This window comes from Toxotes jaculatrix, chromosome 7 (genome assembly GCF_017976425.1).
Source record: "Toxotes jaculatrix isolate fToxJac2 chromosome 7, fToxJac2.pri, whole genome shotgun sequence".
NCBI classification, from domain to species: Eukaryota; Metazoa; Chordata; class Actinopteri; family Toxotidae; genus Toxotes; species Toxotes jaculatrix.
The window spans coordinates 18,317,899-18,345,757 of NC_054400.1; the positions used below are offsets into that span (position 1 = coordinate 18,317,899).

The following is a 27,859-nucleotide window of genomic DNA, read 5'->3' on the forward strand; positions in this document are numbered from 1 at the left end:
GAGAATAGGAGAAATTGATTGGAACTGGGAGGCTTAGGACTGGATTTTCCTCAACCATAATATTTTTTCTTTAACAACTGCAGCTTAAATTTAGATTTTTTTCTGGCTTTGTTTTTTATTTCTTTGTCCAAATCCTATCGAGTGGTGCTTCAGGTTTTTCCTTGAGTAAAAAGTTGATATTGTTGTGGGGAGGGAGAAAGGACTTTTTTTCATGTGTGCAGGAATGTAGATTTCTTCCCCCCGTGAAATCCTAATTGTGCCTTGGAGGGCTGGTAGGGTATCTCTGCTCGGCTCAGCTCAACAGGATTTGTGTCTGTGTATGTTAGAGTATGTCTCTTAGCTTGAATGCGGATATAACCCTTTCATAGCACAAGCTGCTGATTTTTCATATTTGCCGATAGGCTGATCCTGTGCATCCGTAGCTTTTTTGTGGAAGACATTGAAAGTTTTTTGTGAGGGAAGCTTCCATATTTAATTTTTTCCCTTAAATATTTGTAAATATTTTGTAAGAGTTAATGCAGATAACAAGTGCACCTCTTTCTGTGGATCAACTGTATTTGAAAATTAAGCTCCTGAGAGCAGGCCTTGTCAATAGTGTATGGTCAGATTGAGAATATATCTTGGGTCAAAACTACATCTGTCCTGTGTGCTTCTTGAATTATTGCTCTGCATTTATCTATGCAAATCCAGGATAAGATCCTATCTGCCTGCAGCGACATATCCCCCTGGATTTGGTCTATGTGAGGTAGGCAGGTTATGGTTGACAGTCAAAAAGGAATTGCAACAACATATATGCGAAGATTATTGCTGTAGTCATTAATTGTTGCTTGAAAGGGGATTAGGATTACCAGTCGTATAGAACACTCTAACACCTGTCCTTCCTCACATCTAACAATGTTACTTCAGTTTCCCTTATTTCAGTATCAGTTCAAGTTGGCAAAATAAAAAAGGCTGATTTATTCAAATGAATCATCAGCGCTGGAAATGATTCAATATGTGCCACATTCAGATGGGTGATATATTATTCCCTTGGGGAGAGGCAAAGATGGAGCTGTGGAGCTGTTTTATTTGTGCTGTCTTTATCAGTGTGTCAGGCAGAGAGGCTGAGCTTGTTCTCTATGAATGGACGAGCCCTTGAACCATAAACCTGTACCTCCTCTGATAACAGTTTCTGCATTGTGATATAAGTGCCATTCTCTCTTGATGTCCTCTCTGACAGCGCTAAATATATCAACATACACAAAATGATCTGTCAGACGAATTATTTTATTTCAAGCAGTTCTCCAAAACTAAGGATTTTCAGTGCTGTGTGTGCAGTGTGCGTTTTTGAAGACACATTGTGGATTGTGTTAAGGATTCAAAGCGAAGCGCAGTATTGTGGTTGCGTTTCGCCAGGCTTTGCTATTCATGCTCTTAATGTTTTGCCTCCAGGTGAACATTTTTTACTGTACTTTTTTGTCTTCCTTACCTTGTGCTATATTATCATTTAATGCTATTTCTGCTGCTGGGACCTCAGACTGCTCTGACGTCTGAGATTTCCACATCTTCTAAGGTGATAAGAGTGCTCCCTGCATTACTCAGAGCCCGTGTGATGACATGGCCCTGATTGTCAGACGGGTGGGCTGGTGACACTGGAACACAGACGGTGCTTGTCTGTTTGAAATATTCTGTTTCAAGCTTCCAAGCCCTGGGCAGTCCTCTCTCCCAGTCTCCCAACACCCAGCTTCGCCCACTGAAACAAGACTCTTCCATACTGGAAAATCCGGCCCTGTCAACTGGCAGTCTGGACTAGGTTCAGCCCACATGCCAAGCACCCCCCCACCACCACTTCCACCCCTTAATAGGCACTAGAGTTTGCCACCCCATGTAGATGCCTTTTGGTCGCCATCCATGGATGGCGTCAATAGCATCTTCCTACACAACAGTGACTGAACGGAGGGCACAAGAAAATGTGGGAATAATTTACACTTTCTCACTGTACTACCATCAGAAACCATAATTAATCATGATAGAAAAAATGTGGAAGCCATCTTGGCTGGTGAAACACACAGTGCCTGTGAACAGCCCTGACACCTTTAACAGCTCTGATGGCCAAATAGGAATGGGTGTCAGAGTGCTTACAACTAAACTCCCTTCATGGCAGCATGTAACCCATCGTCTTCAGAATTGTGTCTGCTGCATGATGGTTCCCCACGAAGTGTAACTGTTGTAATCTTGTTATATATTTTATATAGATAGTCTGGAGTCCATCAAAATGTGGCAATAACTGTCGAAATAGATGTAACAATAGCAACAGTGGAAGAATTGTTCTCCATGAGCACAAAATAGCTTCCAATGTAATATATGATGATGCAGATAAAGTTAATTTTTATAGCATGTTAAATATGAGGGTAGGCTTTTGTAACTTGAAATCTCTTGTCATGCACTGTGCAAACTTGCTGTTTTCAGTCGCACATACACTAGCTAATATATCCACTAATCCCAGAAGATCTTCATTATTTTACTTTTCATCCTAAAAAAAAACGTCCCCTGAGGGCTTTTAGAATCAAAATAGTTGATTTAGATTCCTAAATCCTGGTGAAGTAATTAGAATGTCCTCACCATTAACTTTTATAGGCTGCACTTGGTGGTAAAATAGCAGATCTATGACTCGAAGTGTGTGACATGCTTGACAGGCTAATTATGTATATGAGTCCAGTGCTGTAATTTGCCCTGTTTGACTGTGTTGTGTTCTCAGCAGCCAAACTACATGACAAAAATATTTCCCTCTTGCCTCATTTAGCACGGGCTGGATCTGAAGCTCATATCCCAGCGCCTGGCTGCATGTTACTTCAGAGTACCTGTTAGTGGTAGTTACTGTGTTAGAGCATGTGCATTTGCAGAAATGCTTTCATGGCAGTGAGTAGGTGTATGTGTGTAAAGCCACCACTAGAAAGTGTTGAAAGCCTCAGCTAGCAAGATCGCATCCAGGGTGACTAATAAGCTTAACATGAGCACGGCTGTGTTCGCAAGCATGGCGCGGTGAAAGAAGTCTTCAGTGTTGAGAGAAATGCAGAAATGGTTCCCTAGGCTGTCACTAATTCCTTCACCCCCCTCAAGCTTCAATCAGACTGTGAACCATCTTACTGTTAGCTATGGCCTCATAGCAGCTCCAAACTGCACTGCAAAAGTACAAGGCTTTACAAAACATGAGTTCAGGACAGACTGCTTTTAAATATTTTCAGAATTCATTAAAGAGCTGTTCACTTGTGGGTTTAGAAGCCAACATAAAATGTACTGTTAAGGAATTTTCAAGTGATAAAGACACAACAATTATATTTAGTGTGCACAGTCTATAGGATATAAATTATATTGCATTGTATTACTTTCTGTCATGTGTTAATTTGATTAGAATATAGCCTTGTAATAGGTATTTGAATGTTCAAACAAAAAAAGTGTTAATGTGATTATGTAATTATGTAAACTTGTGTTTCATATTCCGCTGTGATTCCCCTTGAACCGCTACCTCCTTCATAGCTCACTCACTCCTCTGTTTGGCAACCTAGTGGGGATCTAGCTGTGTTGTCTTTGGGCCTTAAATATGCATTTGTATCCACATGTGGCTTTCCTTTGACCATGTGGCTCCTCGAAGTGTGGATTTATAAGCCACTTCACACTCCACTCCTGTGTGGGAGGGAGGCTGAGTTAAAAATAGGCAGGTTTGGAGGTAGTGAGCAGCCCGCACTGTGTGAGGCGCTTAAGAACACACTGAGGAGTGTTGGCATTCTGTGCGCATATCATTTATATGTGTCAATAATCAATCTGAATATTAAACCAGTAACTGTAGTTGTTATCGGCTCTTGTGAAATTCCCCAAATCATCTTGTATAATGGTCTCAGACGCATCAGCAACAATTATGTTGCACCAAAGCAGCAAGAAGCGCTGACATTGTGCGTTATGGAGTTTGATAATAAATGGTGGTGCACTTCTCTGATAATTTATGACATCTGAGACATCAAATGGCTTCGATTACAAAACACCACCTTTAGTTTATTGACCCTGTGTGCATGTGTTTGTGTGTGAATGTACAGTGTGAGTCCATTTTTTTAAATATACCATCTTAAATGGGTATTCCAGTGACTGATTATTGCGTTTTTCATAAAGTTGGGGGACTTCCAAGAGACAGCAGAGGAGGCTGAGATATCATGACTTTTATTCCAGAGTCAACTCTGTCTCCTAGAAATTTCATTTATATATACTAATTTGTTTTGCCTAATAGGTTTTGGAGGAAATGCAACAGCTGCCTGGATTATGTTCAGTGTTCAATGTTTTTACCAGTAGAGGAAGTCTCAAGGAGGTGGTTAGGGTGGATGACGGGCATGCAAAGTGCAGGACTGTGACTCTGGAGACTGGGGTTACTTTTTCCGAGTAGCTTAGCTTGTGTGGTTAGATTTGGTTAAGGTTATGGCAAAACATAATCTTAAAGGTACCCTGTGGATTTTATGACCACTAGTGGCGCTATGGAGCAATTTCTTTTTTTCTTTTTTTAAACAAATGGGACTCACGCACACACACAAGGACAGTGGATTTACATCCTGCCATCGGTTTCACGCTCATCTGATGGTTGACAGTTTGTGATGATAATGGTCCAATAACAAAGGAAGTGAAGAAAATGAAGAAGAACATTACTAGCAAGGAATCATGGGTGTAAACAGTGCACATGTTGAAATATAAGAAAAGGATACACAGTGTGTTTTGGTGAGAAACACTGAATGTAAACATAAATTAAATTAATATTATCCGTATTTAAAAACGTAAAATTGGTGGAGAATTGTCTGCCATCACAGGTGTTTTACATGTTTTTTTTTTTCATTGGTACCAGAGGACTGCAAACAGTGGACTGTGAGTGGTCGTGTGTATATTTTGAAAGCCCTTCACACGTTGAAAAAAAAAAAAAAGCCTACCAGCTCTCCACCTTTAGCAAATCACCACCTGTGAAGCACTTTAAAACATTTGTTTTGAAATGTGCTATATAAATAAATCTTTACTTAATTTAAATATGTGGATCGCAGAATTCGGTTCTTGGTAGCCAAGCTGACATTTGTATACATGTCTCTGTAGTCATAACAAGCCCTTTTTTTCCTTCACCCACTTCCTCTGTAACAGATCACTGATCTGCCCTTTATGAGTGCCTATGCAGGAGGTTTTTGTGATGCTGCTTGCATTGAGGAACAATGAGGTTTCAAAGCTTCTGCAGATTAGGGGTGGGGGGTGGGGGGACTGTTATCAATGACAACGAGGACCTCCTCACCTGTAAAGGTTGTTGACCTCTAGGTGAGTGCTGTTGCCCTCCCTCCCCCTCTATCTCCATCTCGTCTTTGGGTCTACGGCCCCCCACTCTCTGGTCAGAATTCAATTACTGCTGCCGGTCTGACCCCTGACCTTCCGTCCACCAGGGTGAACCTCATCTTCTGACCCTGACAGTGGTACCACCGTTAACCTTCCCCATCGCTGGCTGCTCTGCCCCTTTCACTGCTGTTCTGCCTCTAAAATGAGACCCTATTACTTTGTCCTTAGTATAAAAGTTCACACATCTTTGCTCTATGAATTCACTTGATACTAGATTATTCATTCAGTTTGATTTAAAAACTTTTTAATACTGTTTGGCTGGAAAAAACAATGAAATTGTAGCTTGGATTCATTTTCTCCATCATCTGACAAATTTATTTCTACCACCGTGCTCTGGAGTTTCTATTTTTCTGTATTTACAGATCGATCTTTCAACCTTGCTCTAAGCTGCAGTCGATGGTTGTTAAGCCATTGCTGTCTCTTAATCACAACACAGATACCTGTTAATTACCAAACGAGTTCAAGTGTTTTTGCTACTTAAACAGGGATTTGGGATCGATGCTTTGCTTTGCTCTGGGTCGAGCGGTGAGCACAGTTGACCATTTAATGAAACGTTGTAGGTTCCGTGCACAGCGGCTGAAGGAGATGAAGAACAGGGAGGATAAAGCAATGGGTGTATTAATAGGCAGCTGCATGGACGACACTGTTTGGTATTGGGTCAGGGATAAAGCATGAACTTGTAAACTCACAGAGGGGCCTCTCCTCCCTCCCTTCCTCTCGCTAACTCACTCTCGCCCTTCGTGGTGTCATCAGTTAGCAGAGCTGGGCTCGATAGCCCAGGCAGCTCTACGAGAGCAGCGATTAGACATCTCTCTGATTCTCAGCCCCAGCAGAGTTCACTCAAAGGTAAGCCAGTAGTTTACATCCTCAGAGACACTGGTCTTCCTCTGCCTTTGTTCTTCACCGTCTTCTGTTTCGCAGATACTGTATCTATTCCATGCTACTGGCTTGGAGTGGGAGTTTCATGTCATCTCTTAAAAATACAACAATATAAAAATGTATTTCAGAAAACTAAACCTGCAGTTCTATAATATATAATCATGAAGAGGTCTAGAGTACATGTATTCTTCAATAAAAGACTCCCCCCCGCCTCCGGTTTTGTGTAGGTGTCACTGAAGAGAGCACCTCCTCCTTTCCTCTCTACCACTGACCAGTAGCCGTGACAGAGACACCCAGTCAGCTGCAGGGTTTATTCCAGCCGCCCGGTGTCTTAGGTGTGGTCTCAATGGGCCGTTTTGCTGTGATCACAGCAGGCAGTGGGAGGTTAATCCCAAGAGAATGCAGGCTCAATCTCCCCCCGCCTCCAGCCTGCACCCAGGAGCCTCACATCCCCTACTGTATAATGGCCCGATGGAGCTCGGTGGTCTGTGGCCGACACCTACCCAGATTTCACTTCTGCTCTGAGCTCTTAGATTATTATGGCATTTTTTAAGGTTCTGTAGCTACCATAACAGAGCAGAGCACAGCAGAGCAGACAGCTGACCTCTCACCTCTTTTACAATAATCTAAATTAAGGAGATAAAAGAGATTAAACACAGGAGCATTAAAACAATTTGAAGTCTTTGCTGAAAGCTTTGTGTGTCCTCCAAAATATGGACAATTAACTGTCATCAGTGATAGATTTGTTTATCTGCAGTGTAAAAGCAAATCTAAATTTCAAATTATCATCAAGGCTCAAATGTTAAGTTTCCTCATTAGTATTAATGATTAATACTAATAAGGTAGAGCTCCAGCATATTCTTGGAAAATGTGTGCCTTACAGTATCCAGCTATGAGAATTAGCACTGTTTTAATATACATTTAGTTTGTTCAAGCCCTGATAAATTATTTCAGATGGCAGAATATGCATCTGTTTTTCCCTGGAGTCTCTTGCACATATCTGTGTGTAATTAATGTGGATTTTGACAGATGGAGAAAAAAATGTCCTTGTAAGAGAGAAGGGTACATGCCACAATGTGTGAAGTGCAAGCACGGAGGGAGCTTCTTGTATTATTTGCTGCCCGTGCCAGCTGGACCAGCCAGATTCTTACAGGTAGAAATTTCGAGCACAGAATATGTGCAGAAATCGCTGAATTTCAGTGCCCACTATAAATAGGCCATGATTTTGTTGTTACAGTCGGAAATAAATGTGAAACGTTCTTAATGTTGTTCTAAATTTGTCTTTAGGAAACTAAGCCTGTGTAATACAGTGTATCTCTATCCATGGTAACTTTCGTGAAATATCCAATAAAGTGCCATTTCTTTCAGTGATAATTGTGACTGGAGGTCATTTTTAATTTAAATGCTTAAATTGCCTTTTAATGTGTGTGTGTGTGTGTGCACATATGTGCTTGTGTGCGCATGCTGTTGTTTGAAACCATGTTATTTCTGAATGCATCAGGGTCTGACTTAAATATTAGTGTAACTACATTATCACAGTGTCTTTGCCTGGTAGCAAACATGTACAAATGAGGATTACAACTCTTGAGAAGGCAACAGGTCATGGTTGGTAAGCTGCCCGGGGGGGTCACTGATATAGAGTCACTTTTGACAGGCTGTGGAGGAGGCTCTATTGTTGCTGGTGTGTCTGGATGTTACCTGCAGGCACTATCACTGAGACTACAGTATTATCCTATTATTAGGCTTAGTTGTTTACGCTTATTACCGCTTGTCAGGTAGGCAGAGAATCCTTCTGAAAATGAGCATCTGCAGAAAAATACATGACTACTTCTTTATCTCACTCAAGGACATCGGCTTAAATTTCAGAGGCCTTTAAGAATGTCTTGATAGGACACAACAAACAGAAATTTAAGGTTTATGTTTACATGGGAGCGTTTGATTCTATGAAATGTTTCAATGCGCCACAGACAAACAGACGTTGTTTGGCAGTCAGTGTAAGAATTTAAGAGACGCTACATCTGTTTTATATGTATTAAAGCTGATAACATTATGGTCCTGCTTCAGTTGAAAGTACATATACAGTAAGAGGACATTGTGGATTGAAACTGCCTCGATTAATGTCTCTGTTTGTAGAGGAAGTGAACAAAATAAAAAAAGCCCATCATATGGTCTGGCAGATTTTGGGCACAGGACCAGGGATGACAAATGTGCTCTCGCAATAATTCAATCTGCTCTCATAATTCTCTAACTTTTAGGGACAGACAGAATGAACATTTTCCGGCAATTAAGCCGCCAAGTCAACGTCCAATAACTGTGATCAAGTGTTAGTTAAGATGCTTTTTCTCTCACTTTATCTATTGACAGATTGAGGGGTATAAAGATACTGGGTAAGTGGCAGAAAGTTACTGTGAATATGTTAACGAGAGGAGTTGGTATCAGATCCAAAACGTTGTCATTTTTATTGATGTCACAGTAATTATATTAAGTTTCTGGAATAACAGAGAAGAGACAGAGCTGTAGTCTTTTTACAAAAACGAGCGTATTGCAGTTTGAGTGTAGCACAGCTACAGAACATATTCTGATGTGTGTTGCTGCCTTTTTAGAACAGTTTTATTTCATGCTTTGTATAACAGTATTGTCTCCTGTTAATTTCTTTCTAACATTTTAACATTTTCAGCCTTGACAGCTGAAGTAAAATTGTGTTATGATCATGTGTCAAGCCAATAAAAGGCAAACCCAGCCGTCTGGTACCAACTGGCTTTGTGAGCTTTCTGTGCTCAGTTGTGAGCTATGTAAAAAAAAAAAACACACACACACTCAATTTAAACACACATTTTATTTTATGAATAGAATAAAATTCACACTTTGCAACATTTTCAGGTACAATAAGTTAAAGCTGAGAAAGTAAAGTGATGTATTATACAAGCATTATTACAGAAGTATTGTTTGCTGCAGAGATGGCTGTCGAGCCTTGGGCAACGTGATGTACAAAGCGCATGGCTGTATTTAGAAAGCAAAAGGGATCAGGTACCGCTCTTCCTGCAAGTGCCTCTGGGCCAATCACAATGTGTGTGGTACTGTAGTAAAACACTTTTTCTATATTAAAAGTAATGATTTATAAATCTCCTTCTGTTTGCAGAAAAAGATGTATGTGCTGGTGATGGTTGATCCTGATGCTCCACGCCGCAATAGTCCAACATCTGCTTACTGGAGGCACTGGCTCGTCGTGGACATACAGGTACACTCTGCAATAACCTCTGCTCTCGCTTGAAAACAACCTTGTGTGGTTCGTTGATGGTGACACGGACAGCATTTCTTATTGGATTAGGAACTCATATGGTAGCGTTTGGATTTTTTTTTCCTTGAAAATTGTGCATTTTCATAATCTCAGGGTCTCACTTGGCATGTCTTGTGTTTACATCTGCACTGGGGCCGATTGCAAGGCTGAAAAATTATGAATGGTTTTTAAGCCTAACTTGGTGAAGAAAGGATGCCAAGTTCAAAAAATGTTAATTTTTCATATCATGTATCTTGTGCAATAAATGCCTGTGACAAAAGTGTGGGAGTAAGTCTTTCTAAATGGCTGTGAAAGTTTGCAAGGCCCTGTCAGCAGCAATTTCCCTCTGCTGCAGAGAGCCTGGGACGTGTCAATGCAGGCGTGTGAGACTGAGATTGAGGAGAGCAGCATGCGAGGCGCACACTCTTTCTCCCATAGAGCTCCAGTCCCTCAGCTCCCCCTCCAGTGGAGAGATCTTGGCAGAGTGTCCTCCCTTCATCTGTTCCCCCAGGCAGAGCAGCTCCCCCAATGATCCACACTTCTCCATATTTTACACCCCCGAAATGGGCACGGCTCCGATCCCCTTATTTCTCTTCATATTTCACTCCTTTTTATCCATTCGTTTGTGTGTTTTCACATTCTTGCATTCTAACGCCAAATGCGTGTTGAGTTGTTGATTGCCTCAAATATTTGGAGGTTTGCAGACATTTTATAATCCCGCGGGAACCGGGAGATCAACCCAGTAGATTAAGACTAGTGGTCTGAAAAACAAGCACACAAAGACGCTTCAGCAATGTATCACTGCTCCCGTTTCATTTTATAAGGCGTTGTTGTACACTAAGTAAATGCCACATTGATTCAAAGATCCAAATGTGATGTATCTGGGATATATATATATTTTAGTGAACCTACAAAAGGCATAAATTCCAAATTTTTGTGATTCAGCTCATCTGTGCCGCACTTAAGAGATGATTTATGCAACCAACATTCCTGCTTGCCTTGAAGGATCTTTACCTCAATATTTACCTCAGATCATTCACATACATCACTGACATACAAGAAAGAAAAAAAAAAACAACAAGTAATTTCCACTTTATAAAATTGCATTAGACATCACCTTTGCTTCTTATTTTTAAGCCCATAAAGTCTGTCTGGCCACGTGACCAGCTGTGAATAAACAAATGTCTTTCAAGTGCTCAGACAGACCACATTCTCTCTAGCAATTCAATTGCCTGTCACTTGTGTGGGTGTTGACCTGCGTTGCCCATGTAGGGATTGGCCAATGTGACGGGATGTTTTTTCTGATTGTGACTGGTGGTTGGTCAGAAGGGTTAATGAGCCTTTTGAGTGATGCCAACCCATGGTGGGAGGTGTTTAATTGACCAGGGTGGCTAGGTGACATCACACAACCTCAGTTTTGTTTTTTCAAGTGTCGATGTGAAGCTATTGGATTTTGTTTCAGTGCAGTAGTGATTCTGACAGCTATGTAGGTCAATTTATGAATTAATGCGTTTATATTAATGTAATTCAGCAAAAAAAATACTAAACTGGTGATCAAACATGATTTAGAAATTACTCATTTTTTCTCTGTAAGCTAGTTCCTTTCATACATATAAGGTAAACAAAATTCTGCACCTTAACATGTTTGGCATTTAAACTGATATTTCAGTGGCAATGTGTTTGATGGTAGATTGTTTTATAAAGTAAAGTAGTTTCTTTAGACGAAGTCAGGGGTCATGCTTTCAAATGTCAAATGGATCAGTGTTTTGATCCTCACTCGTCAAACGGTGCGAGCTGCGGCAGCCGTATTCTTTTCATATATATTCATTAGTCTAAGGTCATGCAGTCTTGCCCTAGTTTGTGGATCTTTCCATAATTAGTGTGTATTTTTTATCCATAGCCACAACCGCGAAGGTAAACGATTTCCTTAATTCAGCCGAGAGTGAAGTGAGGTCAGGCTGGACCGAGCACCAAGGCACCCTAGATTTACGCTGATTCTTTAGCCGGCGTCTCATTAGAGAAGCAGTGGTAACAGAACAAGGACACACTGGACTACCTCGTCTATTATAGACACATCACTCACCTTGCTTTGAGCTGTATTATCTTCACTAACCAAAACATGTGCTGAGGATCTCCTCACTGTGAGTCAGCCATGCCAAAACCCTCTTGAAGCACAGAGAGAGGAGTTTGAGAGCCTGGTTTTTGTTGCCACACACTGCACAGTGCCTCACATGCAGACATTATTCTTCCACAACTACAGTGTGGAGCCTTATATTAAGCAAACTTTAGCATTAGCTGTACAAACAGAAAGTTTTGTTCGTTACACTCCCCATGCTTTTCTAAAAACGTCATTAATTTGCGATAAATTCTTTGGTATGGATGATCATAGAAAGACCTGAGTTGTGTTTTATGAATACACCGTCTTCTATGGTAGATGTTTATGTGTAGAGCTTTAGACAGAGGACAGAATATTGTGTTTGCATTTTTATGGGATATGTAAGAAGTTATGGTCTTCTCTGACAAATCTGCCCTTAAAGTTTTCTGGGTAGGATGGATAGGATGCAATGCCCTCACACAACAACAACAACGCTTCCAGAAAATAAGAAATATGAGCAGAAAATAGTGTCAACAAACAAAATGTGTTCTTTAGATTTTCATCCATCATTTGTCAGTAATTACCTTGAAATGATAATAAATATGAATTCAAATTACAATTTAATACATTTAGTTTTATGTGATTTAAAAGTAGTTTAACAACACCTGATCTTTCACTCCTCACAAAAGGTGACATGGCAGTTAATGCTTCTCTGCTAAGCTAGGCTAGTTACCATTACTAGCTCAAGTTCAGTGGCTTTTTTATGTGGGATAACAAACTGAATTACCAAGATGTTAGTTCTTAAATATTCATATATTGTGGGGGATCATTTTAGCTGCAGTCATCTCACCAGCAGGATTGAACTGGATCTGGCTCTCTCGGTTTGACTGTTTGGTTTGTATCTCTTTTAAATTATATGTCTCTTTGACATAAAAAAAATTATATGTTAAAACAAATGTCAAAAAGTCAGACTCTGGTTTTAACTGCATTTCTTCTAAATATGTAGTTACCGCACTTTGGCTTTGTAAGCCACAAATGTTTCACCGCTGCAACAGTATCTCTGGTGTCCATATAGATTTGGCTTTTGTGCTTGTATGACACAATAAATAATGTAACTTACCAACTAACTAAGTGTATAAGTGTGTGTCAAATCTTCTATTTAACTGGCTGTATCACGTATCACATCATTACTTTTGACAGCCAAGAACAATTTACTCCAGCAGTTAAGCGTAAACTGTGTGGTTGGGTGTCTCGTCTTCTGCCGCCAGCTGTCCAGTTTCTTTTAGAACTCACATTATTAGATGCTGTATATGCAATTTAATCACAACTGCCCATTTTCAGTGACCCCTCGAGCTACAGAAACAGTCATTTAGAATCTTCTGCAACACTCTCTGTTTTACATCAATTATGGACAATTACCAAAATAACCATCAACAGATTGTTGTCTCGCTCTCGAAGTCGAATTCCAGATTGTGAGCCTCTCCCTCCCTCTCTCTGCTCTCCCAGAGACTAAATCAATGCAGATGTTCCGGTACGGTCTCGCAGCAATAATTACTGTAACAAGCAAATCATTAGTAGCTGAATAGAGGCAGCTTATATAAATACAGCACCGGGTGTTACTTTTACTCGTTAATACTTATTCTCTCATTATAGTTTTGGCGGTTTGAGAGTCAGCATGATGCAATATGAACTTGCAAAACAGTGCTAATGCTCTTTTCTGCTCTGAGAAAAGCCAAGGTGTTCATTATCGCTGTCAAATCCCATTTAAACAGAGATGTATAGCCTTAGGTTTTTATGGATTTTTTTTTTTCTTACTTTTTATAATGTATGAAGTTTCTCTGCCGAGGGTTTGTCTCCATGAGAGGTACTGGTTGTCTGACATACTTAACTTTTTCTTGTAATGTGCAGAAAAGTTAACATAAGGATAATTATTGGATTTTCTGTGCTCATTTTTTTTTTTTTTTGTACAATAGATCTTTGAAAAATCAATTGTGAAAATATTGAAACTGTATGTGTACATTCGCCAGAAGCAAAAGCATCAAGGTTATTAACTGTGCTATCATTTGATTGGGCTTAATTGCAGTTTTCTTACAGATACAGGAAATACATTTGAAACAAAACATGAGATTCATGACCCATTGTAACCTGCTCAGGCTGCGGTCACTGTGTGTCATTCTCAGTCAGTACAGTTCTTCACTTCCAGATTCACTTCAGTAAGGTCTGTGGATTGGAAGCCATCATCTGTTTGTTAACTTCCCCTCCTTGGCTAATTGAGGGCCAGTTGGACAGTTCGGCACACTGCGTGCTCTGCTCATTATTATGGTGCATGAGGGAAATGCATGCTTTAACATCCATCTCTGTTGTAGCTGCTCCCAAAGGAGGACAAAGCCTGTGTTCTGCTGCTGGTCAGGCAAATACAAACAGTGAAGTATTGTGAATGTATCAGACCAGCTGGCTTTGTGTTTGTGAATTCTGCGGCCTGCAGAGATCGTCTGCTCCACACCTCAAGATGTCCTTTAACTGCAAACTATTAGGCGTGTAACTCCTTACAGTGTTTCATTCAGTGTTTAGCCCTTAAAAGGATAACACTGGTGTTATTTTGCCTCTTTGTTCTTATCAACCATTCACCTTAAGAGACCAGAACCCAAAAAAGATGATTTTTTTGTTTTTTGTATGCGTTTGTGCAGCTTTGATATTAATGAAGAAATACTGTGTGATAACCAGCATCATTGTGTGGCTCTTTTACTAGCATTTCATAGTTTGGGGGAAAACGATAGTCCATGTCACAGAGGAATAAGCTTTATCAGGTTGTGGCTTCACAGTCAATACTTCCTAGTAGGATGAATTGGTTTAGTTTGAGTCTTAAGAGAGTTCTCTCAAAATACGGGTGATAAAAAGATAAAGTCACACCCAGCTTATCCTTAGAAAGTGCAGCCAGAACAGTCCTTTGTTCCAGTATGGCACGTCCTCTTGCCACAGAAACATTTCTGCATATATACTGAGTGACTGGAGTATAGATCTTTTTGTCAAGTTTTGCTAAAACAATCTCACTCATAGATCGTTAGCATCTGAGCAGCAGCAAATGATAGTACTGAGCATTTGAAATTACATTTTTTACCTCTGCAATAGCCTTAGAGTTTGTTTTAGCAAAATACCTATCCAATATTGCAAATAAACATACATAATTGCATTGTTCTTTATCCTGTAATTATCCCTACTGTGGCATGTTATGATTTAAGCGTTTATTTTTGACAGACAGCTGCCCCCATATGGAAGCCAAAAACAATTTCCCAAAGGCCAGACGAACCATAGCTAGCTTCATTGTGAGAACAAAGAGCCATTGGTATTATTCATAATTAAACTCTTATTGTGTACTCTGCTGAATATTTCCATTCTTCTGCCTCTCTCCTGCTCACTCTCGTTTCCCCTCTCGGTACTTTGCACCTCGTGCTGGGAACATCTGTCTGGCGTCAGAGTGGAGCCTGGCTGTGCAGATTGGAGCAGGTAGAGGAGCACATTGTAGCCCAGCTAATGATGAGAGTGTCTGCCCTCTCTCTTGGAGGAGACGCAAGCTGCTGCTTCACGCTCGCTCACTCCACTCATACGCCCAGGGAAACAGATTTCCAAACATATGCAGAATGTTTTTAATCCAGTTGAGCACTTCATTTCCCAGCAAACACAAATAACCTTACGGGACATCCATATCTTATAACAAGGGGGTGGGCGCAAAGGAATTGAACAATTTTCCTTTTTAATGTGATTTTTTTTTTTTTAGCGCTCCAAAGTTGCTAAACATGCTCATAACCTAGGTTAACAGTTTTCTTGTTTATGGTTTCACAAACTTTTACACAGAAGTGCCTCTCCTGGCTCCAAGTCATATGAAGCAACTTTATCCAATCTAAACTCTGCTCGGTGCACCTGTTGTCATCCTTTGTTTAAACTGACAGCATAAATACATGTTCTTTGTGTGAAGTGCCTTAAAGAAGTTGAACAGATTGTTGTGAATAATATATATGTGACGAGTATGTAAACTAAGCACCTATTTACGTAATTAAGAGTCCTCCCAGAAGAAAGGTTTCAGGTTTTTAAATCAACGTCAGTTACCTACTCGTCTGTGTACAGCTTGAATACTTTTTTTTTTTATATTTTATATTGCAGTTTGAATTAGTTTGACCCTCATAAAGTTTACATGCAGGTCATTCATCTTTTTTCAAAACTACCAAAACCTCCCCTGGTGCAAGGCAACAATAGTGCTTCACATGGAAGCCCAGCTGGAGGTGCTTAACATTTAGAGCAGTGCTCATCCTGCTGTCAGCTACAGCCAGACAAATGTCAGAGGTGGTACTACATGGAGTTCAGCTTTTGGAAGTCATTTCCTCACTAAACCTTATCAGACTCTCCTCACAGCCTCTCTGCCAGGTTGGGATGCTAGTGTTTGGTTTTTTCTTTTTTTAAGCTTTTTGAGTGTGACCTTTTTTTGCATAAATTCATGTGTCTGCATCTTTATGTGTCTGCTATCTGCATTCATGAATTTGTGCGTATGTGTGAGAGAGTTTGCTGAGATGCTAACAAAGCAGAAATCAGTAGTGCTTTGTGGGGCAACTTGCCAACTTCGTACCTGGACTTGCTGTGACTGTGGCTGTGTCCCTGTGGCTCAAACACATCTGGCCACCCCCCGGACTTGTGTACAAACACGCTGTAATAATCGTATCGATCTTATCTTATCTTACAGCTTATTAACAAACAGGTTCCTCTTCAGTGTGGGCTGCTGCTCTCACTGTTCTTCGCCACCTAAAGGGAGAATTACATAAGAATCCTCCGCTCAATTGTCAGCTCCATCCCCCGTCCACATACAACAAACACACACACACACACTCACACACATATACACGCTCATACACACACAATACTGTAGCTGATAACCTACCAAGCCTCTTGCCATCTCTATAACAACTGACCTCCCTGCTGTGGTTGCCGTGGTGAGATGATTGAGGAGGTTTCACTGCGTGAAGAAAGTGAGCTGCTATGGTTTCCTGTCAGAAGTCGTGAATGCTGTTTGGGCAGCGAGGGAATAATCATCCATAAATTACAGTTTTTACACGAAGCCTAATAGTTATTTTTTTCTAGGAAACCAAATTCCTATTGATTTTACCTCATGCATTTAGTCTCTTTCAGAGGGAGAAAGAAATCCATATTACATCCCTTACACATTTATTTTATTTAAGGAAGTAGGCCTACTGTGTGTCAGTGTGCTACCTTAATTTCCACCCTGTACACTGTCCTGGATGTATCACAATTACTCTCCAAGAAAACAAGGCCAACCTGGAAAGCCCTCTTTGATCCAGTCTGTCACACTATAGCCTAGTAGGAAAAAAAAGAACAGATTGGACCTTCTCCATGCAAATGCAGTTTAAAAACCAGTAGCTGTGCACACATAAAGGCGCTTCTTTTAATATGTGCCCCCTTTCTTCACACCCACGACCATTGTGTATAAAATCCTATTTTTCCTGAAAAGATTTCTAGTCGCAGCCGCAGACAATGTTCCCCCACACAAGCTGTCGTCTTTGTCATACCCCCCCCTCCCCCCCCACACACCCCCCCACCCTTCCACTTCAGTCAGTAAAGCAGGATCTCTGGCAGTCGGCCCCACGTGCGCATTTGTGTGTTTCAGGGTACAGGTGGGGGGCTTGCCGGAGTCTGCCTACCTGGTCAATCTTGGCAGACATGGACAGGGAAAAAAAAAATCAGACATGAAAACCAGAAGGAGGGAAAGAGGGGCGGGTAAATGAACAAATGTCAGGGTTAGTGGGGGGTTGCTGGGGCCGCGGCTGCGGAAAACGCTTCCTCATAGGGGTGTCTCCTGATAGGGTACGGTAAAGGGGAGTGAGGCATGCTGATAAAAACAACTCACTAACAATTATGCTCACCTAAAATAGCCCTTACTTAAGTAAATAGCATGCTTGCCAGTTAATTGTACACAAAAACAAAGACTTCACAAAAGACCTCCTGCAGCCAATGTATTTTCTTGTATTTTGGCATGATAATTAAGTGTGACAGCTATGAATGCAAAGTTGGCAGATATTATAGTGGCCTGTCTAACTCTACATACTGATTATGATTGTTTGTATTCCAAAAGTTATTCTAAACTATAAGATTAGCAAACTGCAGTATAATGTATATTGTATAATGAACAAATAGTTAGACGTGGTACGACAGCTGAGCTTGTGTATCATAAAATAAAACGCATTCAAATATCAGAAACAGTGAAGCTGGATTTTGCCATGAATATAAAAAATACTGAGCACATCAGAGTTACCAAGGCTTAGCTGTGATGGAGGTTTGACAATTATCTGTCCATGTAGATAGCGATCGTACAACAGAGTCTGGCTCTGTTTTACAGACATTAAATAAATATTCTGCCTATTTTTGTGAATACTGCGAGTGCTTGACAATTGCAAACATTGTACAGGAGGATGAGTCCATTCTGTGCAGATTACAGCCCATATCTGCTCCTAACCAAGCAGCTGACTGCATGGGATTTAATGACAGCGTTCCTAATATTCTCAGGAGATAATGCCTTTTATAATAGCAAACGAAAAAGCCACCGTCAATACAATGTGTTCAGCAGAAGCCAATATTTTGTCCATGTTACACTTGAATAATTTCCTCTGAAATGTTCTCTGGATTTGTTCAACTTGTTCTTATTGATATGCTGTAGGACTAACAACCATAAAATCTACTAAGACCTCTGATCTGTACTATTGACCATTATCATAGCCAAGAGGTTTGTTACAATGTGGTATTTTTATGCTACAGTTGGTGTGAAACCTGTTTACATTCCAGGGTGCTGTATAGTTCACTTCTCTCCGCAGCTCAGTCAGATTCCAAAGCACTGTATAGATTTCTTTCAGCTGATGAAATTAAAAAGACAGCAGTGTGTGTGTGGTGTGCCTTCCAGCAACGCGATTTGCCTGCGAGTTCACGATACGGGTTGAGAGGGGAGTTCCTTTGGGGGGGATTAAATAGCTCCCTCTCTTCCTTCCCTCCTCCCCTGCCCTCCATACTTGCAGAACACAAACAGCTTGCAGGGCTGTACACTACTTGTACAACATGTTTGCCACAGTGCTGCTCACAGGTAACAATAAGCCAAGGTCAAAGGTTAAGAGGGATTGTGGAGCTCGAATTCTTGTGTGCTCCTCTGGCAAACATTGTGCACACAGGCACAGGAAACAGTGCCCATAGTATCGCTGGGAGAAAGAAAGAGTGAGAGACAGAGAGAGCGAGTTGGCTCGGTAGAGAGGGGGCATCAAAAAGAGCAAGACCAGGGCCAATTTCACAAAGATATGTTATACCCGTCTATAAGGTTAGGACAGTGTTAGATGGTTCTGTAAGGTTAGGACAGTCTTAGTTTGGCTCCTAGTCTAATGCCAGTTAGACATTTGCACAAAAATGACTGATTTTAAGTTTAAAAAGAGATGTGACAACTGCACCTGCTGACAAATTGATACCATCCTCTCCAGAAAAACAGTACTATGGGTTTATCATGCTGCTTAAAAGGACCCGTGTTTGTGTAACCTTTTTAAATAAAGAACAAAAATCAAGTGTTAAAAAAGTCTTTGAATTTGTCTGGTGTTAGGATCTCTCTAAGAACATTCAACACAGGTTTCTTTTAACCCTAAAAACACTCTTTCCCTAACCTGAGGGGAGTTTTCTGATCTGCTACTTTTAGTTACCTAAAATCAGTGGTACAAGATCTATTCAAACCTTTTACTTAATACCACAAAGTAAAACTACTCCATTACTAGTAAAATTTCTGTATTCAAACATAAATAAAAGTAGGGGCAAGGAGGAACGAGGGGCTTTCTGGTAAAATGCTGTCCCCTATATGTCTGGGTGACAAATTAAAGGAAAAACCTGAATAAATGAGAAACGAATGCAGATGCATCTGCACAGATGCACTGCATGGTACAATTAAGCAGTGAACATCCAATCATGCTCTGTGACATGTCTAAAACATGCTGAGCAGGTCCAGTTGATTCTGGTTTTGCATCAAGATGGAAAGAGGAAAAGAAGATGCTGTAAAAGACGTCTTCTATAAAGAGTTCCATGTTTTTTGAATTGCAAAGAGTTGTAGTTTTACCCAGAATTGCCAAAACACAGAAAATTAGTTTTACCTAAGTTTGTCGAAAAATTACACAAATTTGAGCAACTGATGAACTTGGGTGTCTGTCTGAACTCTGGCTGTTGGTTTGATTTAAGCTATAGTTAAAGTCTATCTTAGTGAAACCAGATTTCTGCCTCCGTCAGGCTCTTTGAATGGGAAGGAGATTATCCATTTAATCTCTTAATCATGCACACTGTATACATTGTTGGTTCTGTGCCTATAACCTCTGTCCTGATCACATCTATCGTAGCCACCTTTTGCGATGATTCCCTCTAACCCACAGACTAATTCAGTTTAGCGCTGACACTGTTACATATGTTCCTCTCCAGCTGTCAATATATTAAACCCCTGGTGCCCTGTTAAAATGAAACCCAGACCAACGGTGCATATAATGGAATGTGAAAATATGTAGATTTTAAAACACAGCTTTTTAAAATCCCTCATCCCCGCAAATGTATTCAGAATAAAGACAGTTGTTTCATAACATGAATTAGGTTACTGTACATTTTGCACAGTATATGTTCCCCAAAAGTAGGAATTAATAATGAAGATGCTTTTTGGCCTGAAATTGCTATTCAAACAATTATGTACTTAGTTTCTTCCAACAAATGCATTCCACATTATTGTTTTGCCTCATAGCAAAGCACCCAAAAGACTAAAACCTTTCATTCCAGCAAAGGCCGCTATTGGTCACCGTCAATAAAAGCATAAAAGCATTTATTTCCCACGTTTGTCAAATTAACAGCATACTCCATCTCCCATAGGACTTGTAAGGTTCATTAACCTTTCTGTGAAGTGGGACAGGTTTCCAGCAGTTACCATAACCTCTGTCTCGCTCCTACCTCAATTATAATAGAAGAATTAAACATCCAGCGATTCAAAACAGTAATGCTGCCTCTTAAATCCCTTTGTACCAGCTCTCAGTTGTTAATGACTAAAGACACTGAATGAACTATGGAGTTATCAACAGATATAACAGTGGACAGAAGCAAATCAAATGGCTACTCTTAACAGCAGGGATTACTGACTGTACAGTTTTTGTTTGACGGCCAGAATTTACTGTTTCTAAAATTATTATTCCGTCTCTTAAACGGCATGTTGCCTTGGTTTTCTATGAATAACACAATGTTGAATTGATGGTACATAAAACTGTTATTATTTATTGAGAAGACTATGCCAAATCTGTGTGGAAACACTTGTGGCTGTTTATTAGTTTCTTAATTATTGTAAATTTCAGAATATTTCACCAAAATTTTCGCATCTTGCTGTGGGCTGGCTCGACGTCCTTCCAAAGTCAAAAGAACCAGCTGACCTTGAACTAATTAAGTGGTCAATTACACGCCTGTTGATCTCTTCTAATTTCTTAATAATTAGATTAACTGTGTGTGCAAAGAGTTCGTTCTCTTGTCCACCTACTCCTACTCCTCCTTCATCCTCCTCGTCTCTCTCTCACTTCTGTTTCTTCTCCTCCTCCTCCTCCTCCTCCATGCCCAGGCCCACTAGGTTTCAGTACTCATTTATTTTGTGTCACTGTTCACACCTCAAAAACTATTTTAATTTTGTGCCTTTGACTGTTTAATAAGCTTAATCTTCCTCTTCCTTTCCCACCCCCTTACATCTCCCCCGTCCCTTCATGTGTTAATCAAAATCCAGCACGTGCCTGGATGTATTTGTAGTCATACAGCTCTATTATAATCTATCCATTTAGTATCTCCATGGAGGCCTCATATTTGTGTGTGTGTGTGTCTTCTGATGCTACTTGTAGGCAAGCTCAGGCTGGGATTTTCCAGTGCCACCCCCGTCAGTGGGAAGCCCTATATGGGGACATGTCAGCGCCTTGTTTGCTTGTGCTGATGAAGCTGGGGGTGGGGCGAGTGGGCAGCCTTGTTCAGGTTCCAGGATTTCCTTCAAATGAGTCAGCCAGCCCCCACTCAAACCGACTGTTACCTTGGGAACTCAGGCTTGGGCTTCCCTCAACAGTACTAAAGTACAGACTCATCAGCACCCATACTCACAGACACACACACACACACAGTGGCTGTGAGGGAAGCAGCACCCAGGTTGGATGAAATTATCTTATTAAAACGCTCTCACTTTGGCCTGTACTCTGCCCTGTTAGGCCCAATCTGCTCCGTGAGATCGAGATGACCAACGCGGCACGGCAACTTTGTTAAGGTGAATTTGTAATGTATGCAAATTAGACTGAATAGATGGATGTGATAATGAGTTTGGGTGGCTAGTTTCTTAAGTCAGTGATTTGAGTAATAGTGTGCTTTCTTACTAATGAGCATGACCAAAGGAGTGTAGGTTTGGTACATCACAGTGTGTCGGCTGATGTCAGTGATGGCTGGAGTTCGCTTAATAACTGGACTGTTTATGTTTCCAACTCAGTTCATTACCAAAGCCAAATGAGTTTCTTTACTAAAGCCATTAGTCCAGCAGGCTATTGTTAAGTGGGTTAATTTGTTGATGCACTGAAGCAGATCAAGGGTGACTCCCCCACTGGCTTTCACCCTGTCCTGCTGAGCCAATCCACCCTGCACAGCTGATCGCCATTTGGTTTCTCTAACAACCATTCACCCCAGACTGCAGCCCATTAGGTTTTTACACAGCACAGGCTCTTAATAGGGGTCATTATTATATGTTTTTTAGGGATATATATATGTATATATATATATGTATATATATATATATATATAGAGAGAGAGAGAGAGAGAGTTTTTTTAATTGGAAATTTTTAAAATATATTTTTTTGAAAATTTGAGTGTAACCAATACAGTGTTATTGATGTGTTAACAGATGTAATTTATTAAGGTTCATTTATTGGTACTCTTATATTTTCTGCTTTGTGATGTGGTTGGAAGAGCAGGGAGCGACTACATCAAATGGGAAAAAAAATGTGTGTGTGTGTCTTCCTTATGCTATAACTGCCATACACAGCAGCATCACCAGTCATGGCCATCTGCCAGCTGCTCAGCCAAAAAGTAAACCTTGTTCATTATGAAATAATAATATTCCTTCCGGGTTATGCAGCGCTGAGGTCTGTTTGGGTGACACCTCGTTTTGTCTGAGAGGCCGAAGGTAGTCAGTCCCAGCTAAATGCGACCTGCACAAGCTGCTGACCAGCTTTCTAGGAGCACCAGAGAAGTTTCAGTGGAGGAATATGGTGTACCTCGGGTTTGCAGTGCAGTTGAAAAGATTGAGCCATCTGTTAGCTCTGAAGCCATTCTTCAAAAAAAAAAAAAAAATGCTAGGAAGTTTGTGGCCATGCTGGTTGTCTCCACAGAGACTCCTTGACCACCGTCGGTTCGATTTCATGATGCCTAGGTGATCTTTGTGGGCCGTGACAAGGACACAAGCTCGTCTGCAACAGGCATCAGTGGTGAGTCACTGGGCTATGCAGACTTAAGCTCCAACACAAGGGCTCATGTTGAACCTGGCAGAAGTTGACTTGTCCTTGTTGAGGTCTTTGAGGGTCACCTGGAAAATATAGAGAAAACTTGGGAGACTTCACTGATGTGCTTCAAGCCCAGCTGGAAGTGTAGGAGAGACCTGAGTGGTCTGCACCCTGCTCCTAATGTAGCTACAAGAGCTAAACAGTCAGAAGTACTCACAGAGTGTGGCTGTGATATTCCTTACTGAATGTCTGGCTTCTTTCTGATCCACAGCCGTGTATCAACTTGCTTGATCATATCTGCATCCAACCTCTTCTGAAGGTCAGCAGACACATTGTCTTGCACAGTTTTTTAGGAGTGGTGGCACAGGTGTGGTGCAGCAGCCGCGTGACCATGTACGTGTCAGGCCCGAGAAGGGACTGATGGCTGAAGCCTGAGTGGCAGCCTAGAGAACTGCAGCCTACTGTGTTAGGAAAGTCAAAACTCAGGGCATCTTGCAGTTTTCTTTTCACTAATTATACAAGAGACTCTTGTCATCCTTGTCATTTTAAATGCAGATTGAAAAAAATGTGATGTTTTTCCTTCATACATATCTAAGACCCCCAGTCAAGCAGTAATGTGATTCTCTCTTCCACTTTGAAAGAAAAACTGTGTTTAACCTGTAAACGGTGAGATTCCTTGTGAGACACAGACTTTTAATTCACAATAACCCTGCAAATGAATGGGCTGATTACTGAGGCGAAGATGAGGAGGCAGTCATAAGCACTTGGCTTGAGTGGAATAGGCGAGGGGGGGAGGGGTGGCTGTGGCGGTACAAGTCCAGCCTCAGAAATAGAGCTGTGAACACCATCTGTCATGCTCTCTCTCCCCGTCTGTTAGCCTGACTGCAAGTAAAAGGGAGAATGATGCTCTCAGAACTGCATTAGAAGGACGTGGGTGCTGATTGTCGTAGGTGTGGGTTTACAGGGTGTGCAAGGGAGGGGGAGGGAAGTGGTGGATACACAAGTAGGTGCATGAGTAACTCTTGCTGACAAAGGGAAGCACTCACCCACACATAGAAGGAGAAGGGTTGTTGGGCAAGTGGGTATTCCTGGTGAAACCGCACCCCTGCACCCACCCACCACCTCCTCACAGACTCCTACCTATTGGCTCTTGTCAGAGGATTCCTAGCGGAAGTTATGTAGACACATTATACAAACACAGTGCTCATCCTCTCCTCTAAGGCCTAGAGAAGTGAGCAACTCATCTGTAATATTAAGATTAGTTTACCTTTGTAATGCCTGCTCTTGTTTTTGTTAGCCACTTTCAGACCCACAGGAGGTGCATCAGTGTTCCATCAATTATCATTTTCAAGAATTGCATGATGGTAATAATATAGCTATCAACTCTGAACTAATTCTGGTTCATTATGAGTATTATGATATTAGAATAGTTGCTCTGGATGAGCCTTGGTTGTGCTTCACTTAGAACAATGGGACAGAGTTGTTGCGCTGAATATTGGTGGTTGGAGTGTCAGGCTATTGCGTGACCCACAGAAAAAGCTCTGCAGCATAGCTTTTTCCAGATTTTCACAATTATTCATTGCTCATAACGTGTAGGTTGTTTGGGATCCTTTCTGCTTTTGTCTGAGTCAGAGAGTGAGATATAATCAGTAAAACATGAAGGCAAGCTGGGCTACGAGAAACAGCAGGGAGAGGCAGGATGAAGTGTCCGTAATACCACAGCTGGACTCACATCAGTTAGTCCAGTTAGCACCAGGCTCCTATATTTGAAAAGAGCAGAGAGAACCCAAAGACATATTTTGTGAAAATAGTTTCTTTAACATTTAGAAACATGATATGGATCATATATTTAATCAGGTCTTTGCATGGTAATTTTTGTGATTGAAACCGCAATGCTGTTTTCCATTTCTGCAATCTGCAGGCAGATCGGAGGTCAGGGTCGGCTTTACAACAGCTTGTAGGGACCGTCTTTTTCATGAGCCATTTACCAGGGCACACGTTTCCTGTTGTGGTATCTTCAGCATAGCCCCAACCCTACTCACTAACCTTTCTCCCACTCCTGTTCACTACTCACTGGTTAAATTATATAGGAAGTAATGATCTCCAATTTCAAAGATTGAAACACTATTATGCTTTAGAGTTTTCTTATTCTTTTCTGCTAAATATGTAAAATAGTAAACGGCCATATTGACACTTTTAGTGTTTATATCTGTCAGTTTCTGCTTCTCCCACACTGCTCAGTGTGTGATTCGTGTGTATTTGACTAAATAACTCTCTCTTAATCCAGGTAATTTATTTCATGCTCTGTTTGTTTCTTGATGTTATCTATGCGTTAAATGATTAGTGTATTTCTCCAATCACTGCCTGATCATCACAAAATGTCCATGTGCTGAATGACAGTCTGATGATTTGTCAGGAATCATTCATAATATATGTCGTCTGCAGTTACAGTGATTTGTAGTGCATTTGTTGAAATGAATACTTATGACAAGGGTCAGTATAGTCAATTAAACATTTAAAATGTATGTAGTATGAAAGTTTTATACCTGTCACAAAATAAGAGTTTAAAGACCAAATGCTTTTCTCATCTGTCTCATATTTTCCTGAAATTAGGAGCATAGAAGAAATTATGTGACATATCATACCCACAAACATATATTTAAAATACAATGCCTAGATGAGGAAATACTTAGCATTACATAGCAGCACTGATAGTGTGTTCCTTGGTAACTGCATGAATAATGAAGCCATTCCCAGTCTTTTTCAACTTTCAGCTGTTGAAATGACATAACTTGCAAATTTCCAACAGTTGAAACACTGACACAGTGGCTGTGACTACACTGTTGGGGTTTCTAGTGAAGATACTCATTTTAATATTCTGCTGCTTTTAAACAATTAAACAAACTGCTTACAGAAACAGCTAACGTGAGTGGATCTATATGTTTGTTGTTTTGCTTTAGATGAATTAGCTGCAAGCTTCACAGGCTTGGATTGTGAGTGAATACAGCAGCAGTCTAAGCTACTGGTTTCTCTGACATCTGCATTATGTAATGTAACTTTTATCTTCAGCTTGGGGTCAGCACAGACAATCCAAAAATATAACTGTTTATAGTTGGTGAACATAGATATTGTACAGCAAAAAAGTTACACTATTTATTCTCTGTGTGTATGTGTTTGAAGAAGTTTGATATTTTGCAAAAGAGATATACAGTGTTAGTGCACCATAGTATATCATACTGGACAACAACACTGTTGCTTCACATCAGATTTTCATCTAAACCCTTTATGACATAGTCCTTAAACTGTAATTTATCTATTATTTATCTGTTACCTATTATTTATATCTAAATCTATTAAATAATTTCTTCACAACCTCTGTCGGGTAAACGTTTGCTCTTTTTAGCTGTGTCTGTTAGATCATATTGACGTGGTTATGCTTAGTGTGTAAAGTCCTTAATGTTCCTGCTTTTATTTTGGAGCTTTACAGTGTCTGGGGTGCGGAGTCTCAACGCTTTTAACTTTTCTAACCCTGGAGCTCAGAGCATCATAGTTGCTGAGGGTCTCATTGATCCAAGATTAACTTCATCAATGCACTATGTGGTTTTTTGATTCCCCCTAACAAAGCGGTAATAGATTTACTATATGACAAAAAAAAAAGTTTGTCTGCTTCAAACCGGCATCATCTATCATCCATGCGGAAATCCAAAATGAATGTAATTGACTATATTTGACCTGTGTAAGTGCTTGTTCACCAGCTCGTTGGTGGGTACGGCCCAACACACACTGTACGAGCCTTATAATTGTATTACAGCCCTAATTTATGACATCATCATTCCCAGATTTTGCATGGGTGGGGTGAACAAGAAAATCACTCAGCTGGGTTGAGAGGCATTAGGTGAATTGAATTAGGTGAAACTGGGATGAATTCAAACCTGACAAGTAGTGTTTGACTCATGTGAATCATCATTTCAATTTTCGGTGCTTCTACATGCTATTGTTGCACTTTGTTTTTGTCCACAAATTTAGACTCTACAAATTGAAATTAAGTAGAAACTTTGAAAGTGTAATTTGAATTTTATAAAATACTGTAAGAATAAAGTGATACTCATATGAAAACCCATACTTTAAGCTGAACTTTTCTTAATATACATAATTAACTGAGCGAATGGCTGTCAATCATTTAGTGGTCAGAACTTTATACGCTCTGTGCCCCACCCCCACATCAGAGTCCCTGGGGTAGGCCGCCCACCATGTGAGAATGTCCTGTAGATTAGTGTGAGCGAGTCCGTCACTCCCCAATGAACATCAAGAGTCAGCAACCTCAACACTGTCCTGCCCTGTCACAACTGCTGTGATACCAGCTCAGCTGTGGAATAGAGAGACCACTATCACCATAAAACACTTTTATTTTTAAGATTATGATATCTTTTGTATATTAGTAAGTGATTCTATGTGAGTTCTGCATATGATTGGCTTGTCTTTTATTATTTGTCTGAATTTCAATATTGCATTCATTTGCTGTTGTTTTTACGCTATGTATTATAATGAAATTAAAAGGGCACCGGGTGCCATGGAGAGTGAGCGAGAACCGAGCATTAAGATGTGGGAAAATGTTTCACGCTCAAATGTTGACTACCTGTTGCTATGGCAATGGGTTTG

At 40.6% G+C, this 27,859-nt stretch overlaps 1 protein-coding gene across 2 annotated transcripts in view; it reads left to right on the plus strand.

Annotated features, from left to right (window-relative positions):
- Positions 1-27,859, plus strand: part of LOC121184654 (phosphatidylethanolamine-binding protein 4) — a 50,873-nt gene that overhangs the window by 11,861 nt on the left and 11,153 nt on the right. For both annotated transcript variants that reach the window (XM_041042459.1, XM_041042458.1), the window contains exon 4: positions 9,407-9,505. In XM_041042459.1, coding sequence (XP_040898393.1) covers positions 9,407-9,505 — 99 coding nt within the window. The remainder of the gene's footprint in view (positions 1-9,406; positions 9,506-27,859) is intronic.